Source organism: Malurus melanocephalus, unplaced genomic scaffold (assembly GCF_030028575.1).
Source record: "Malurus melanocephalus ecotype Western Australia unplaced genomic scaffold, MMel_1.1 scaffold_716, whole genome shotgun sequence".
In the NCBI taxonomy this organism is placed as follows: Eukaryota; Metazoa; Chordata; class Aves; order Passeriformes; family Maluridae; genus Malurus; species Malurus melanocephalus.
Window position 1 is genome coordinate 151,062 of NW_026623948.1, and position 15,369 is coordinate 166,430.

The following is a 15,369-nucleotide window of genomic DNA, read 5'->3' on the forward strand; positions in this document are numbered from 1 at the left end:
AAAGATTTGTTGCTAGAAGCTCATCCAGACCTCAACAAATTATCTTTTTAGTGCCTGCTATGAGTCAAGTCAGTTCCTGGTGTTTACAGACAACTTTAGAATATTTTTTATGTAATGAGGGATTTCTCTAAATTAGCAAAAGGTTAGGTTGTAGCTTGGTTTGTCAGAAGTGAAGCTTCCGTCTAAATAAGCTTTAAAGTGAAATAATTTAAATAACAATTAAAATTACATAGCGTTTAATTTTTTTTAAATTAAACACTGTATTTGGGCAGATGCTAGATATAAATAGTGAAATCTTTTGAAGTTCTTGAATGCAGCAKATCTTGATAAATATAAATCTTTAATGGTAATCATGATGGACTTTTTTTTCTTTGTTTTGTAATTAAAAAGCTCATCACAGTGCCCATTCAGAAGGACTCTAGTCATTTGTTTCCCTCTTTGTGTGAGAGTCTCTTTTGCTAATTCTTGACTTTTATGTAAACATAAACTTTTGATAAGACAAATAGATATTATTTTGTTTTAAAAAAGCCCAAAATAGTAAACATTCTGACTTTTTTTGTGAGATAGCTATTATGGCATAATATCTAGCATGCAATARGTAAAGTCAGAAGCTCTTGATTTTTATATGTTCATTTAGGATGTTCTGTGTGAACCTTTTAGACTTAGTTTACTTTCTTTCAAATGTATGTTGTACAATTATTTTCTTTTGAAGTAGAAACRCATGCAAAATGTGCATATTTAATTAGTTTACACTTTAAGTTTACCTTTTATCTGCAGAGGATTTCTCGAATGGAATCCATTTTTAGTTTTTTGAACTAGTAATACTGAAGAAAGAATTGTATGAATATGTAGGCACAAAATAAATGAGGCTGGGTAAGAAATTCAGTATGCAGAAAGCACAGAGAGGGAATTTGGACTTTGAGTTGCTTCTTATTTACTCAACGTGCTATGAAGCTCTTTTGGATCAATACCATTTTTGTAAGTAAACCAGATAGTGTATTTTTTATTAAGATTATCCAAAATCAGYGTTGTGCTGTGGATCAGGTGTTTGCTTTGCAGGCGGATCTCCCAGTTAATCCCACTTAGAGAAGCCTTAGTTTGGGTGATGGAGCATCCTGAGCTGGATTCCTGTCTGATGAAATTCAACTGGAGGATGTGTTCCAGGGACACACTGTACCCACAAAACAACATTCATTCTGTGGGGCCAGGCAAAGATAGAGCAAGGTGGAAGGAAAAAACTCAACCCATAGCAACCCTTTTACCAACCCTCAAAAAAGATACACCAATCCCAACTCTTTTGTATTTATAGTGGGAATGTCGAGTTCTCAGCACTGATGAAGCCACATCTGTAAGCGTAGTGGGAGCCTGTTCAGTGACTTTGGTAAACTTTGGGTCAGGCTTAAGTCCATCCTAATTAATTGTGGTTGGTAATGTTGGCTGAGCTGTAACAATGTGGAGAACAGCAGCTCATAATATCAACTGCTGTCTGGATGAGCTGCTGAATAGCCCTTCACCCAGCCCATCCTTCATTGCTTAACGGGCTATCTTCTTTCTCTGTCACTAATTAATCTTACTTACTAACTAAAAGAATGAAGATAAGCACATCTTCCATGTGTTGCTCAGCTGCYGATCCAAAAAATATAGAAGTAGTTCAGCAACAGTTGTCGGATTTTTTTTCTAAAAGCAAGTATCCCAGGATAATTTGGAAATTATTATTTCTTTTTTATTGGTATTATTATTGTTGTTTCAAAAAGGTTTTAGAAGTACTTTGGAAAAGCCAAACMAAACCTGCTTGGTTTGTATATAATACTTATTGACAGGAAATCACAAAATATGGACCTCTAATTTCTGTTAATCTCTGATCTGGCAAAGGCTTSTTTCTTGGCTTTGGCTAAATCTGTAAAATGGGGATGATACTTTGTTACCTCCTGCAAATGCTGAGTGGATGAATGAGTAATTTTTAAATGTTTTTATAGATATGATAGGCAGTGTTACCTAAGTGTTAAGATTGGGGGGTTATTTTGTCTGTTGTCAGCAAAGTAGCTGATTCCTTTACAATTTAAAAGTGCAAAAGTCTCATAGTGAAATAAAAAATGCCGGTTTTGCAAATACAAAATCTGTTAGTTTCAGAGCTTTTMTAACACACAGCCAATGAAGACTTTTCAAGCAAACAATGTCTAGTGCTCTTAGCCAGCATTTACCAATAATAATTTTGTCTTTGTAYTTACTAGTGCACTGTTTTGAAACTTTTACCGAATATTGCCTTAAATTGCAATCATTCTTACAATTACTGCTATTGTCATGGCTCTCAGGAGGTTAATTTGCAGTCAGAAGCCACATGGCTTTTGTGTTGAACACAGTTAAAGAAACTGAGGGTTCTCCTGGAAAACAAAGATTGTTTTGTGCCKCAACCAAAGCTTGCGATGGTTTTTCTGAAATTGTTTTTGTTTAGGAAAATACATGACACTACACTACAGGCTAATAAACCGATGTGAAAATTTCTCAATTTACACCACTTGACAAGTGCTAAAAGAAAAGCATCTTTAATTTTAATGTGTTATTAGGACCTTTTTAGAGAGATTGTACAAGTTATTAACAAGGTCCTCTGAGACAGGAGACGGGTAATTAACAAGACCTACAGAAAGGGAGTTTAGGTAATTAACAGGATCTTAGGCACTGGACACAGGGAGACAAATAGTCCAATATTTAAAGCTGACAGGTTGTTACTAGTCGGATCGAATTCTAGATGTGGGGAAACTGCATTGATAGGTGTTTGGGAGCTTTCTACTGAACATTATATATATACAAAATATRCACACATAAATGTGTATGTGTCTGTGTATACACATATATGTGTACATGAATACAGAGGCAYTAAAAAACCCTTCTAAAGTAACATTTTCTTGGCCTAACTATTGTTATACTTCAGAGAAAAGAAGATAAAACTTGTGCCTATACTCTGATTACACTTTATCTCAAGCTGTGGCAGTAAGTATGTTACGTTCTAAGCAATGTGGAAGGTGGAATAGTGGAGGAGAAAGAAACTTGCTAGGATTCACCGTAACAATTACAAATAATGCTCATATTTATATTATTCACTGGTAAATTGGAGCATAAATTATGAAATTATTACTTAACTTTTTTCCTGTATGCTCTTACTGCTTCAGCAGTTTTTCAAATTTGCAAGTCGAAAAGAAACAACAATCCAGTTGATTGCTTAAATTCTTTTGCATCTTTCCGCCTTTTAATTTCTGAGTGTGGTTATTTTCTTCAGCCTTTCTCCSTGCTTCATCACATGTGGCTGTTCGAGCTGCCTGCCTCTCCAATGTCACATGTTCCAAACAAATCAGGGACTGCAGTTTCATTTTTCCCAATGGAGGCAATGACTGAAATAAGCAATGTCTCTGCATTTTGGTGCAGTCTTTATTAGATTTGTTAAATAATGAGTGAGGTGCCGTGAAAACAGGAGGCTCTTGATAACAGCGATGTGTTTGGATCATATTAAATTGTTAATTCTAAAGAACAGTTGCTATCTGCTACATTTCAGCAAACATTAACATTTTGGATGTGTGGTGGTCAGGTAGTTAAAGAAGATTTTGCAACAACCTGGTGTTCCTCTGTCTGGGTTACTGCTTGTCACTTGAGCTGTGACAGTAGAGCAGGTGYCTGTCTTGAGCCAGCTGCAGTTCTAAAATAAAACCTGTTATCCCAAYCACACTGAGGGTGAGTTATTAGTGTAATAACTTCAGCATAATCAGTCATTGTTAAATGGCTTCAGTCTTGCAGAGTTACTGGCAACAGCTCCATTGGAATGAACCCCAAAAGTTGCCTGATGAGAGCAAAGGGTTGTAGTGACTGTGTGTTTCTYTGCCAAATAGGACATCCAGCGTACAACATAATGCACTATTTCTAATTTTCACATGCCTTTTTCAGAAGTGTTGCTCTCTATATATTACTGTGCTCGCTAAAGTAATAAATCTGTTACGACATTTTAGCATATTTATTTCTCTGTTAGTCAAAAAATGACATCAGGTGAACGATGCTATTTTCTGACTTTTGTTTCCTCTGTCAGCGTTAGCATGTCTTATTTTAAGAACAAGGTACTTCTGCATTTCTTTTCTTGAAATGAATGGATTTATTTTCAGTTCTCTACTGAAATTTGACTAGACTTTAGTCAACTGTGATCTACAGTCTAGGTAGAATATTGATGGAGAATGACTGCTTTAATTGTACTCTAGACTGTTAATATTTGTTAATTCAGTGTGGTAAAGCTGTCAGAGGAGCATTAGTTCAACAAAATACATTTGCTGGTACATGAGAGGTAAAGAGAAATTAAAGAACAGGCAGAAGTCATGCAGAGATTCTTGCAGAGGACTGTTACCATCTGATTTAGAAAGATCACTGTATGTGATAAGAGAATAATGAAATCTTTTGTAAAGCTCCTGCAGAGCAGCGGTCACAGCATTTGGAACATGACTAAGGTGGGATGGTGCAATCAATTCTTAGAGGAATATTGAAAAAAATACTTAGTATTAATCTTGACTTTTGCAGGGTCCTCATCAGCAATCAGTCACGCCTAATTAGTTGACTGTTTTAGGAATACTGTTAGGAAAGTTCATCCTGCTGGCTGCATGACAACATTTTTTCAAGCTTTCACTGTCTCTTGGTGCACATTAGGGCATGTGAAATCTTTTTTGAGAGGATGCATGAGGCATATTATCTCTCCCAAGRGAAAATGCACTGCCTGTTCTATTTTATTTTAAAAAAGAACAATTAGTTTTATTRTTTCTTTTTTAATAAATGCAGAAACTATGTAAAAGCAATGAACTTTTTTTAATATTTTTTTCTGTTTCATTATAACAACTAAGAATTAGTTCTTTTTTTTTAATCATTTAAAAATGGATCTGGGAGTTTCAGTTTTTTACTTTAGGGTTGTTTGATTTTTTTGTTGTTTTGTAGGCAGAGATCTCTACTAATAGGGTCTTCTAGTGGAGATGCTGGCACAACTTTTAGTGTAACAGTTCTTTGGTGGTCTCTTGAGGACAAAACCTTTTTGCTATAGCACAATTAGTAAAAGGAGGAATATTTATATACTTRAAAATACTAACTAATCAAGAAAAGGGAGTGATAGCCCCAAAACCTGATACTCCWTTTGTGTCCTACTGGGGTTACCCAAGCTCCAAAGGCCGTGGAACCTGGCWTGACAGCAGAGCAATTTATACAGTGAACTGTTTTAAATTATGTTCCCCAGAATCTAATTACAAACTAAATGGTCCTATGCTTACTCTGTGCTTGTTTAGCTGCCAGACAAGATAGTCATTCCTCCTCAGAATATAAAGTGAGCTCTGCATTGCCAGGCACAGCAGGCTGACAATATTCTATGGAAGGCCAAGTTTCTGAATTTCATTAACTSTATCTGATTTTTTCCATTACTTTTGTTTTCTTCTAGTGCATTGGTAATAACCTAAATTGCATCTTAATATTTTGAGATTTTTATATGTGTTGTAAGAATCCAAAGAAAAATGAATAAACACTGTGGTAAGAATCAGTCTGAAGACAGAGAAATAGGAATAGGAATTTCAACCCTAATGGAAAATGAATATGGTAGAACTTTGCTAATTACCTGTATGCAGACATTCCCTATTAAAGGAAAGAAACTRAAAGCTCACACTTAGCTCATTGGTATAATGGGTGTATTACAGAATGTTAGATTAACATAAATTTTAATACTTTGAATAGTAATGATTAATGTAAATATCCTAATTTTAATTTCTAATAGTATACACTGCTATCACGTAACTATTACAAATAGCAAAAGATAAGTAAAAAGCTTTTGCTCCTTAAGAAAATACTCTTTCCATGGAGCATAATTTAGCAGTCTGATTCCCATTCATTATGTTGTCAGAGTAAATGGCACTAAAATGTTTAAATCAGTTATAGGAAAGATTTGAAAAAGATTGTTTTAATCTGAAGGTATTCAGAAGCTAAATATTTAAGCAGCCACTAGACCTAATGTTTGAATTTTTAACTACCATTAAACTTCAAKAGACAAAATTATAAGCTGCCATCATAAACTTGAGCTTGTGGTTCATCCTGAACTCAACTCCACTTTTTATATTCTTGTATTGTTTTTATACAAACTGTAAATTCTCAGCATGCAATGGCAGTATTTAACTACCGCAAAAAATAGGAGTTATTTTTAAAAAAAAGTTCATGTGGTTATAATGAAATGTTTTGAAATAGGGAAAATAACAATAAAGTGCAAAATAATATGCTTGCTATGATTATGAAACAGTAACCCAAACCACTGTACAGAGTCAGCATTGCAGTATATCTCTCTCCATTATTAGTTTATACTATTTTTATTTCTCATCACTTTCTCCYATCAGGAACAGGATGATAGGAAACAGTTCTTGTCTCAGATGAGCTAAAATTGAAATCCAAGCTAATAAAACCCCAGAAATTMAAAGGAACTGTACTATTTAAGAAAAAACATAAATAGAAAGTTTCATCCAAAGCAGTAAAATGGTATGAAATAATAAAATAATGGATATGATTTCATCTGGTAAAAATGTCTGTTATATAAAGTGACTGTCAAGGACACTAATTGAATTCCCAGATGAGTGAAATGGAGGACAGGACTAATTGMTGTGCTGGTTTGGAGAAGTCTGTTSTACGTAGAAAAGGGTAGGGGTGATGTACAAGTTGGGTGGCTCAGTGTCACTTCCATGACCCTGCTGCAGCTGGTTTTTAATCTGTGCTGCTGTGATTTACCTCCCTTTTAGTAGCTCCTGTCTTGAAGGTGATCTGAATGAGTGGAAGTTTATTACTTGTAAGAGACAAACTGTTAAAAATCAGTATGGGACCTGAGACATCACCTATTTAAATTAAGAAATAATGCTTTCATGGATTCCAGTACACCAGACAGACAACTCCACCAACTATGTGCATTCACAACTTTACAGTATTTTCTTTGGAGGTGTTACCTGGTCCTCAGACAGTGAAATAGGGTGCAGTGGTGAGAGTCTGTGTCTGCTCACACTCACCTTGTGCTGGGAGCGCTGGCAGGAAACTCTGTGGGGATCAGTGAGGCTGACGAGCTYCCACCTTACTTAGCAGCCACTTTTATTTAGAAAAATGTTACTCTGTGCAATCTCAGCACCTGTTTCTTCCTCGAGARGCAGTATATTTTCTACATATCTCCTTGAAATATGACTAAGTCTTCATGGGTTTTGGATTTTATTGGGGAATATTTTAATAGCTTTTCATTTTTTTTGCATGTGTATTCAAATTTCTTCATGTAAAATACGCAGATGTTCTCTTTTGTAATTGCAGTTTTGATGTCCAYAATTTTACAGAAATGATTGCAGGTTTTTACTGCTTCAGAAAACCCCAAACAACTAGTCCATATTGCCAGTGATTTATACTCTTAATTTTCAAACGCAGCTTCTCATAGGCAGAACTGCTGCTTTCATTTTAAACTGCTGCTATGAAAAAAGAGTCCCAGAACTTATTTCACAGAAACTATAAAGTCATTCAAGGCAGCGAAAGATCCTGCTTTTTTAACCTTTCAGAAAGTCGCCCAGTTGAGCAGTCAGGCCGCATTATTCTATATCTTGTCTAACACGAGGAAACAGTCCCAAAAGAAAGATATCCCAAATTAACGCCACACTTCGTTAAATAGAGACATTCTTGGTTTTCACCAAGCTAATTCGATCCAGTTCAGTTAACTCATTTTTTTTGTCCTCGGATCACGGAAGGCAGCCATGAATGGAGCGAGTTCATCATGTGTTTGACACATCCGTGTGAGGCTGAAAGGAGGGCTGGGAGGGAGGGATCCTGCCTTTGGTGGGCAGACAATGCCCGATGAAAGAGGCCCCRCATTCAAAAGTGGTCTCCAGCAAACGAGGCAGGCTGCTGGGGATCTGTTACAAACAGGTATAATGGGAATTAGCCAAATTTGATTCCTCASACACCTCTGGATTTCTGGTTGTGACTGTTCTGTAGTCCAGGCTCTGTCTCGTACCGTCAGCCCACAGATGGTTTACAACACTTCTGTGTGAGCCAAAATTTGCTTGCTATGGAATTGAAAAATCATATGCAGAATAAAAAAAATAAAAGCAAAAAAAGAGAAATTAGTATAAACAAAAAATTCTTTACAAAAAAAAAATCTTATTTTATATTTTATGTATTTTAAATTTATACCTTTTTTTCCCTTCCACTTTTACACCATGAAATATATGGCTTAAAAACTCAGATAATAATAAATTCAGATAATAATATAATTTGGAGTACTGATCAGTCACAAAATACATGTTCCCTACTTTAAAAAATCCTTAAAATTGAAAAAAAAAGTGTAGATGTACTTTTGTACTTCTCAGTCAAACATCACCCTCAAAGCCAGTACATGCATTCTAACAGAACAGTGGATTCTGTGATGTGAAAGAATGTGTCTGCTGTGGTGCTACCAGGTAAATAATATTTGTRAGCCATATCCAAATTCTGAACACATTTTGAGAGAATGTTCTCTTTTCAGAGTTGCTGTAGCAAGTACGTAAGAACACAGCAGCATGGATTTTTGAAGATTCTTGCTAATAATTACAGCAACCTGAGAGACCAGTGGGCAGTTTCTKAAGCCTGACATTTAGACAATGGCTGTTTTTTATCAGTATAATGATAAAACATCAACATCATTAAAGAGCTTTGCTTTCTGGACATGTAGAATAATCACTAGGTTTATAAAAGAATAGATTATTTACTCAATTTTAAGTACAAAAKAAGTGTAGCTGACAGAAGATGGCTTTTTAGCCGTGACTTAAACTGGTGATGTCACTGGAATTTCTACAGGACCTTTGTCCTCTAGGAGCTGCCATGAAAGCTGGGAATGCCTGTTCGTCTGTAGGGTTTGGTTGCTGGTTTTTATCAGTCTCATCCCAGGGACCTCTTTCTAGGATATTTCATTTMAAGTTTCACTTCATGCTTAGAAGCTCAAGCTAAGTCTAAAGATAAGAGGAGAGATAAGGAAGCCCAATCCATAATAGCCTTTCTTGCATTTTTTAATTAGTTATTCAAATTTTGTGGCAGAGAGAATATGAAAAATACAAARAATTGGGAACAAAGAGTATATTAAAATTTCCTTTAATTTCTGATGTCTTCTTTTCCTAAGTTCAAGCAATCAAGAAAATAAACCATATTAAATACTTTGTAGCTGTATGCCTAATTCAGTGTTATCTTCTAGTAGATGTTCTGGTCAAGTAAGTGTGCACTGCTAATATTTGTTTGGTCTGTTTTTTTCCCTACAGTTTTAATGTGAATCCTTCTGGCATTGAGGATCTCAGGAAAAAAACGGTAAGTTATGAAATGTTACAAAAAGCCATCTAATTAGTACTTGTGTAAGCTTTTGTTCTTTCTTAACCTCTTATGTGGAAATGTTTGCGTTTTTGTTTTTTTCTTTTTTTTTTTTTTTTTACATATCCAGAAAATCTAAATAGAAAAGCACAGGCTTAATGTAAATTTGGAAATAAAGAAGAGTTTTGCACTCAGTGGGGAGTTTACCTGTAATATGATTTTAAGAAGGAAATATTTAGTTCTGTGCGTGAAAGGTACCCMAACCCTGGATTTTTGAGGGTGGTTTAGATGACTTTAGAGAAGTAATGGTCAGATGAGGAACTATTAATTGACCAAATAGGAGTTTACCATCTCTGTAACCAGAGACTTGAGGACAGTCTTTAGAGGGCAGATCAAAATTGAAATTATGAACTGATATAAGATTAATAATGCACATAATAAATGAACAGCTGAAAACACTAAAAAATAGAAATACTAGAAGATACTATTCAAAAATCTCCTGTTTCTAAACATACTGAGAATAAGTTGTTCACTAAGGAAAGAGATTGACTAGGCAGTGTCTTTGTTTCAAGGAAAATGTGGYCTTACTAGAATTCATTCTGTGAATAGATGACATCTTTAAAAGTGGGTTTGTTTTCAATCTTTAGAATATATAGAAAACAAGTTTCACAAGCAAATACGACTTTGTACTGTTTGTTTTCTGCTGGTTATGTAAATGATTTGTAATAACATTTGATGTTATTGTAAATGCCCGAGTTTTTATAATGTAAGTAGCTGGTGGGAGATGTCAGAGTATTTGAAGGCTGCCTTTGATCAGATAGTAAACTGAATTCTACCAGGCAGTTACTTAATCTCTGACAAAAAGAGACATCAAAAAATTGATTTAACTTAGCAGCCATTGTCTGTAAAGTAACCATAATTACGGTTTCTATGTGCTTGCAAATGTACTACTGCAAATCATGTAATTTATTGCTGGTAAAAGCATTGGTTTAACTCTTTTAAGGAATAAGATGTGAATTGTTTTATTTAAAGGATTTAAAGGTGATAAAAGAAATCCTTGATGATTTTTCTTTTGGAATACCAGCTATCCTAAATGTCAGTTGTAGGATTATGAGGTGGTGCTCATTTAATGCAAAATACAAATTAGGTGGGGAAGAAACTATATCTCAACCATAGTTTTGAAGGAAACCATTTGATTTTTTTCTTTAATATTCAGGATTGCTTTCTAAGGTGTTTGAAGTAATTTATTATTAGATTCTATAATAATAGCCCTCACCAAGTTATTATATTTCTTCCTTGTGCATATTATTTAGTAATTATGTTTATATGTCTCCTCCTCTGATGCCAACACCTGTCTCTGAAAGCAGTGTTTAAATGGGAGCAGTAGCCAGTTGAAAGGGCAGTGTGAGCTCTTTAAGGCCTAATTAAGAACTGAAAGGAAGATGAAGTAGGACAAAAGATGTGAAAGTAGCTTAGATGATATTCCCAGAGCAGAATTCCTCATTAGAACAATGAGGAGATGATCAGGGATTGCCAGGCCTTCCTTTTATCCAAGGTTGTTTCCTCTGGCTGGCAGCGTGTACCCCAACAGGGTTTTGTAGCTGAGACAATCATTCTTTGCATGCCTTATTGCTTAGAATCTTTTTTTTTTTTCTTAATAATTCATTATGGGATTATTGTTATGCATTAGAATTGTGGTATCTATTTTGGTAAAGATATAGGTGTTCCTYACACATTTAAATATCACCTATTGGCTCAAAATGAACATACAAMATCTTAATTTTAATATTAATTTCTAAGTACTAACATACTTCAGCTAAAATTTTCTTGCATAATTAATATGATTGGTTATTCCTTCCCAAATGTGTAAATGGAGGCTGTGGATGATAAAACATCTTTAAAGCATTTATATTGCACACAATTTTCCAGTAAAATTGGTAGCATTATTGAAGTCATCATTATATCTTAATTCCTGTTCTCTTGCCAAATCAAAAATTTAGGCAAACCCAATATTTCAGACATATGAGTGTTAATGTTGCTTTTTCCAGTGTGTACAAAAGTTAGTACCATARAGAGAAAAATCTCCTTCCTTCTTGTAGTAGAAAGTATGCTAAAAATATTACCACAAAGTGATTTTGTCTTCTATACTTGTTGAAAATCAATTGCAAACCAATTTATAAATTGTACCAAGTTACCTATTTTAATAAAGTGGGAGTTATTGATTACTTACAATCCCTTAACTTGGTAAGTTTAAAATACTGAACATAGTTACACAAATGTGACATTAAGTGTCTCAAATGTGGAGAGAAACCCTTAAAAGCACATATTTTTGAGAGCTACTATTAGAATATAATTGATGGAGAGAGGCTGATCTGTCACACTTCAGCCTATTTGCAGGGCACCATCACTTTTAATGAGGTTCATTTGAAAACTTTGGYCAGCTGCATATTTTAATGGTTCAGCACGTGCCAATGTGCAAATATGGAGCTGTACAGAAAGAAAAGGAATGGGGCATGGAAAAGGAAGGAGCATGACTGTTATGTGGTGTGCTTCTTAGCTGTGCAGGCTTTATAATTTTTAATGACATGTTTCTACTGTAAGCAAAAGCCATCTTGTGTGCCCTGTCAGAAGTGTGGGAGTTTTTTGGTTCCRTGTCCTTTTCATTTCTGAATGAGCTCAAACATACTGCTTAGCATGTCTAAGAGTGCTGCTACTTTTATAGACCAACACAAAATAAGACATTCAAGTTTATAGTGTTTTGGATCACATGTTGCTCTTTTTAAGAGGACTTAATTTATCCATCTCTGCTAATACCTGCACTTACTGAGTCATCAGAAATCGTTACAGGAACAATTCTGTTTTCCCTACTGCTTAATTGTGGGCCTCACCTGCTTCAAAGCAAGCAAGATCTTTTATAAGTCCACAYTTCTGCTTTAAGTGCTCTGGTGCAAGTAAGATGCAGCCTTTCACATTCACCTGAGATTTAAAATTGAGAGTTTTATTATGTGATTCAGAAGCCAAGGCCTGGAGAAYCACTGGTGACTAAAAATAGAATATGAAAGACAGATGAGAGCTGATGTCATTGAGAGCTGAGTAAATGCTTTGCTGTGATGCTCTCCAAAGGCAAARACTCAGAGAAGTTACAGTAGAAATTACATTCTCAGGGCACTTTTATTGTTCTGTAATGTAGGTGGTTGGTTTCCCAAAATGAACCTRCCAGCTGTTGTTGTGGTCACTGCTCATGTGGTCACTAACTGTGACACACTGACTGTGTGTCCATCTCACTGAGATTTTTTCCTGAGATGACACWGTGGGAACTGTTCATCCAACTGGGCAGCCCATCTCCTGCTGTCTGCTCCAGTGGGGTATTGGAGGGAAAAGCACCATACCAAACAGAGATTTTGCTGAAAAAGATTGYTCTGTCGAGTGATGCACATGAAAAACATGAAAAGCAATAACCAATCAATTTGCTGAGGGCAATRAACTGTTTAATAAAATCTGGTGTTTTTTTTCTAAATTTACCTGCAGGAAGGAAATCCTTTCGACGCCACTGCAGGATACCGAAACCTCACTTATGAGGAGGTTCTGCAGGAGCTGGTGAAACACAAAGAGCAGCTCAAGAAGAAGGACACCCACATTCGTGAGCTCGAGGATTACATTGACAATCTGCTGGTACGAGTGATGGAGGAAACCCCCAGTATTCTCAGAGTGCCATACGAACCTTCTCGGAAAGCTGGCAAATTTTCCAAAAGCTGAGAAAGCGGTACTTGAGGGCACTTTCTGCTGAATACTTTAGTGGAAGGAAATGACACTTAAATATTTTGACTTCTCTTCATTCCTTTTCTCCTAAGAAATTCCAGGAAAATGCGGAGGAGAGACAGCGGCGTGTGTTTTTTCATTTTTTTTTTTATACTCCAAACACTAGCAGGGGCTGCCAAAAGTAGTATTCTGTTAGATTACCTAAGTAACTTTTTTTTTTTTCTTTTTAAAAACACCTTTAGGTACMGAATACTTAAAATAGAGTTAATAATCCATATTAAATATGTCCATGCAGTTCATATAATAGCTTAGTGTTCACCATGTGGCAGTTTCAGCTGGGAAGCCTGTGCTGTTATGAATGTTTTCTTGAATGATTACTGATATTAGGCAAATATATTGATTCTTTTCTTACAGCATGCCATCAAGACCACTGTTTTCAAGCCAGTGTAGTTCTCTACTCAACCTAAGTGTGGTTTGTTGCAATGGAATGTACTTCTGCACACATTCGAGGAAAACAGTGATGCACAATCCTTGCAGAGTAAATGCTGTATTCTATACGATGTGCTTTTTATGCAACAATRTAAAAAAGCCCTGTGCCATTCCCGTCATGGCACATGCTGGAGCCAGTTATTTTACACTTAAATGCTGAATTTTGTGTATAATGAGTGAACTTTGGCAGTGAGCTCATGACATAAGGTTGTTTTGAGGATCTTTTTGTATGAAGTTACTGCATGCCTTTATATGTGTTAAGGTACTTTGAACAGTRTTCACAGAGTCAGAGGTACAACTGGAGAACTCAAGAATGGAGTAMAGATACAAATACTTTTGTTCAGTCAAAGTCTACTGCAATGTAGCAGAAATGGAGAGGCTGACTTAAATAGACACGATAAATCAATTTAAGGTTGGGTTTTACATGATRTATGTGTCTTAACTTTTTAAATCTTATGACAGCAAATTATATGCCTTTAGAAATAGGCCATGTTGTTGAAACACATATAGAGTACTTAGGCTTTTCATTAAAAATGTCTGTATTCCATGTAAATAGTTCTAAAAGTAGGTTTTCATTGAGGCAAATGAAAGAAGAATGTAGTAATATCTTCTGGATCATTTAATAATTGTAAAATGATGTATGAGAAAGGTATGTGTTATTCAATGAATTGGAAAAATATAGTGATGAACTTATAATGGGATAATACTGTAAGAGAACTCTCAAAACATTAACATGGATAGATTTTAATTTCCTTAGTAAGAGTCKTATTTGTATCTTCTGTTGCTGTGAAACAGTAAAATGTTACTTAAAAATGTACAGAGAATGTTTTAGCTTTGGTTTTAAAAAAAACTGTCTTTTCCTCTCTTTCTGCACCTGATCTGTTGGGTTTTTTAACAGCACCATGAAATGGCTGTTGCTGAGGTGACAAAAAAAGCTTGAAATTAAATTTCAATTTTTTCTTCTTGTAAAAGATTTAAATACATTTTCATTTTTAAAATTGCAGAAATTGGTAATGAATAATTATATGTGCAAAGATTGAAAATGTTCTATCTGACTGCTTTTGATATCGTTAGTATTGTAGGACAGCACAGAATTATTCTTGTTAGAAAAAAACGTTCTTTGTACAAATGTCAGATTTCATTTACTTTTTTTTGGCCTTTTCTTCTTTATTTTCTTCTTTTATTTAGYAACTACCTCCCATCCCCTTTAGCACTGTCCCTAAAATGTGTACAGCCAGTGTTCCCARCCCACCAGTGGGATCCCTGAGTGTAGATCCCTGTGCCTGGAAGGATCCTGAGKGATCCCAGCCTTGCCCAGTTGTAGAGCTCTGCATTTGTGTTTTGTAGTGCAGAAATCCATCCCACACCAGGCAGTCTCTCTTTTGTCAGCCTAAGGATGTATCAAGTTTGGTACCTCACAAACCACATGAATGTCCTTTTGACCCACTTAAGATCTCGATTACTGTAAATTTGTTGTAATATATTCAAAGTGCCAAAGGTTATTTACTGGGTTATGGTACATTTGCTGTTGGAGGTTGAGTTTTGCACTCAATTAGATTTTCATTTTCTAATTACACCAAGATGTATTTCAGTTACTCAGTATTTCCATAAAAGTTCTTAAACATTTTCAAATGTTTGGCCGAAGCCAGTAGTTTTCTCATGTCATTGATGGAGAAATGTTCTGCAATTGTTTTGAATTCCACACTCATTTTCAACTTACTGGTATGAGACCATTTCTAGTATCCACAGTGCTTAAGTCATACACACAATGAG

General features: G+C 35.3%; 1 protein-coding gene across 1 annotated transcript in view; it reads left to right on the top strand.

Annotated features, from left to right (window-relative positions):
* The window catches only part of RAB11FIP2 (RAB11 family interacting protein 2), a 28,522-nt gene extending 14,371 nt beyond the window's left edge, over positions 1–14,151 (top strand). Inside the window, exons 4-5 of the mRNA XM_057384529.1 lie at positions 9,303–9,348; positions 12,877–14,151. Of these exons, the coding sequence (XP_057240512.1) occupies positions 9,303–9,348; positions 12,877–13,104 (274 nt within the window). The 3' untranslated portion in view covers positions 13,105–14,151. The remainder of the gene's footprint in view (positions 1–9,302; positions 9,349–12,876) is intronic.
* Positions 14,152–15,369: the final 1,218 nt, after the last annotated feature.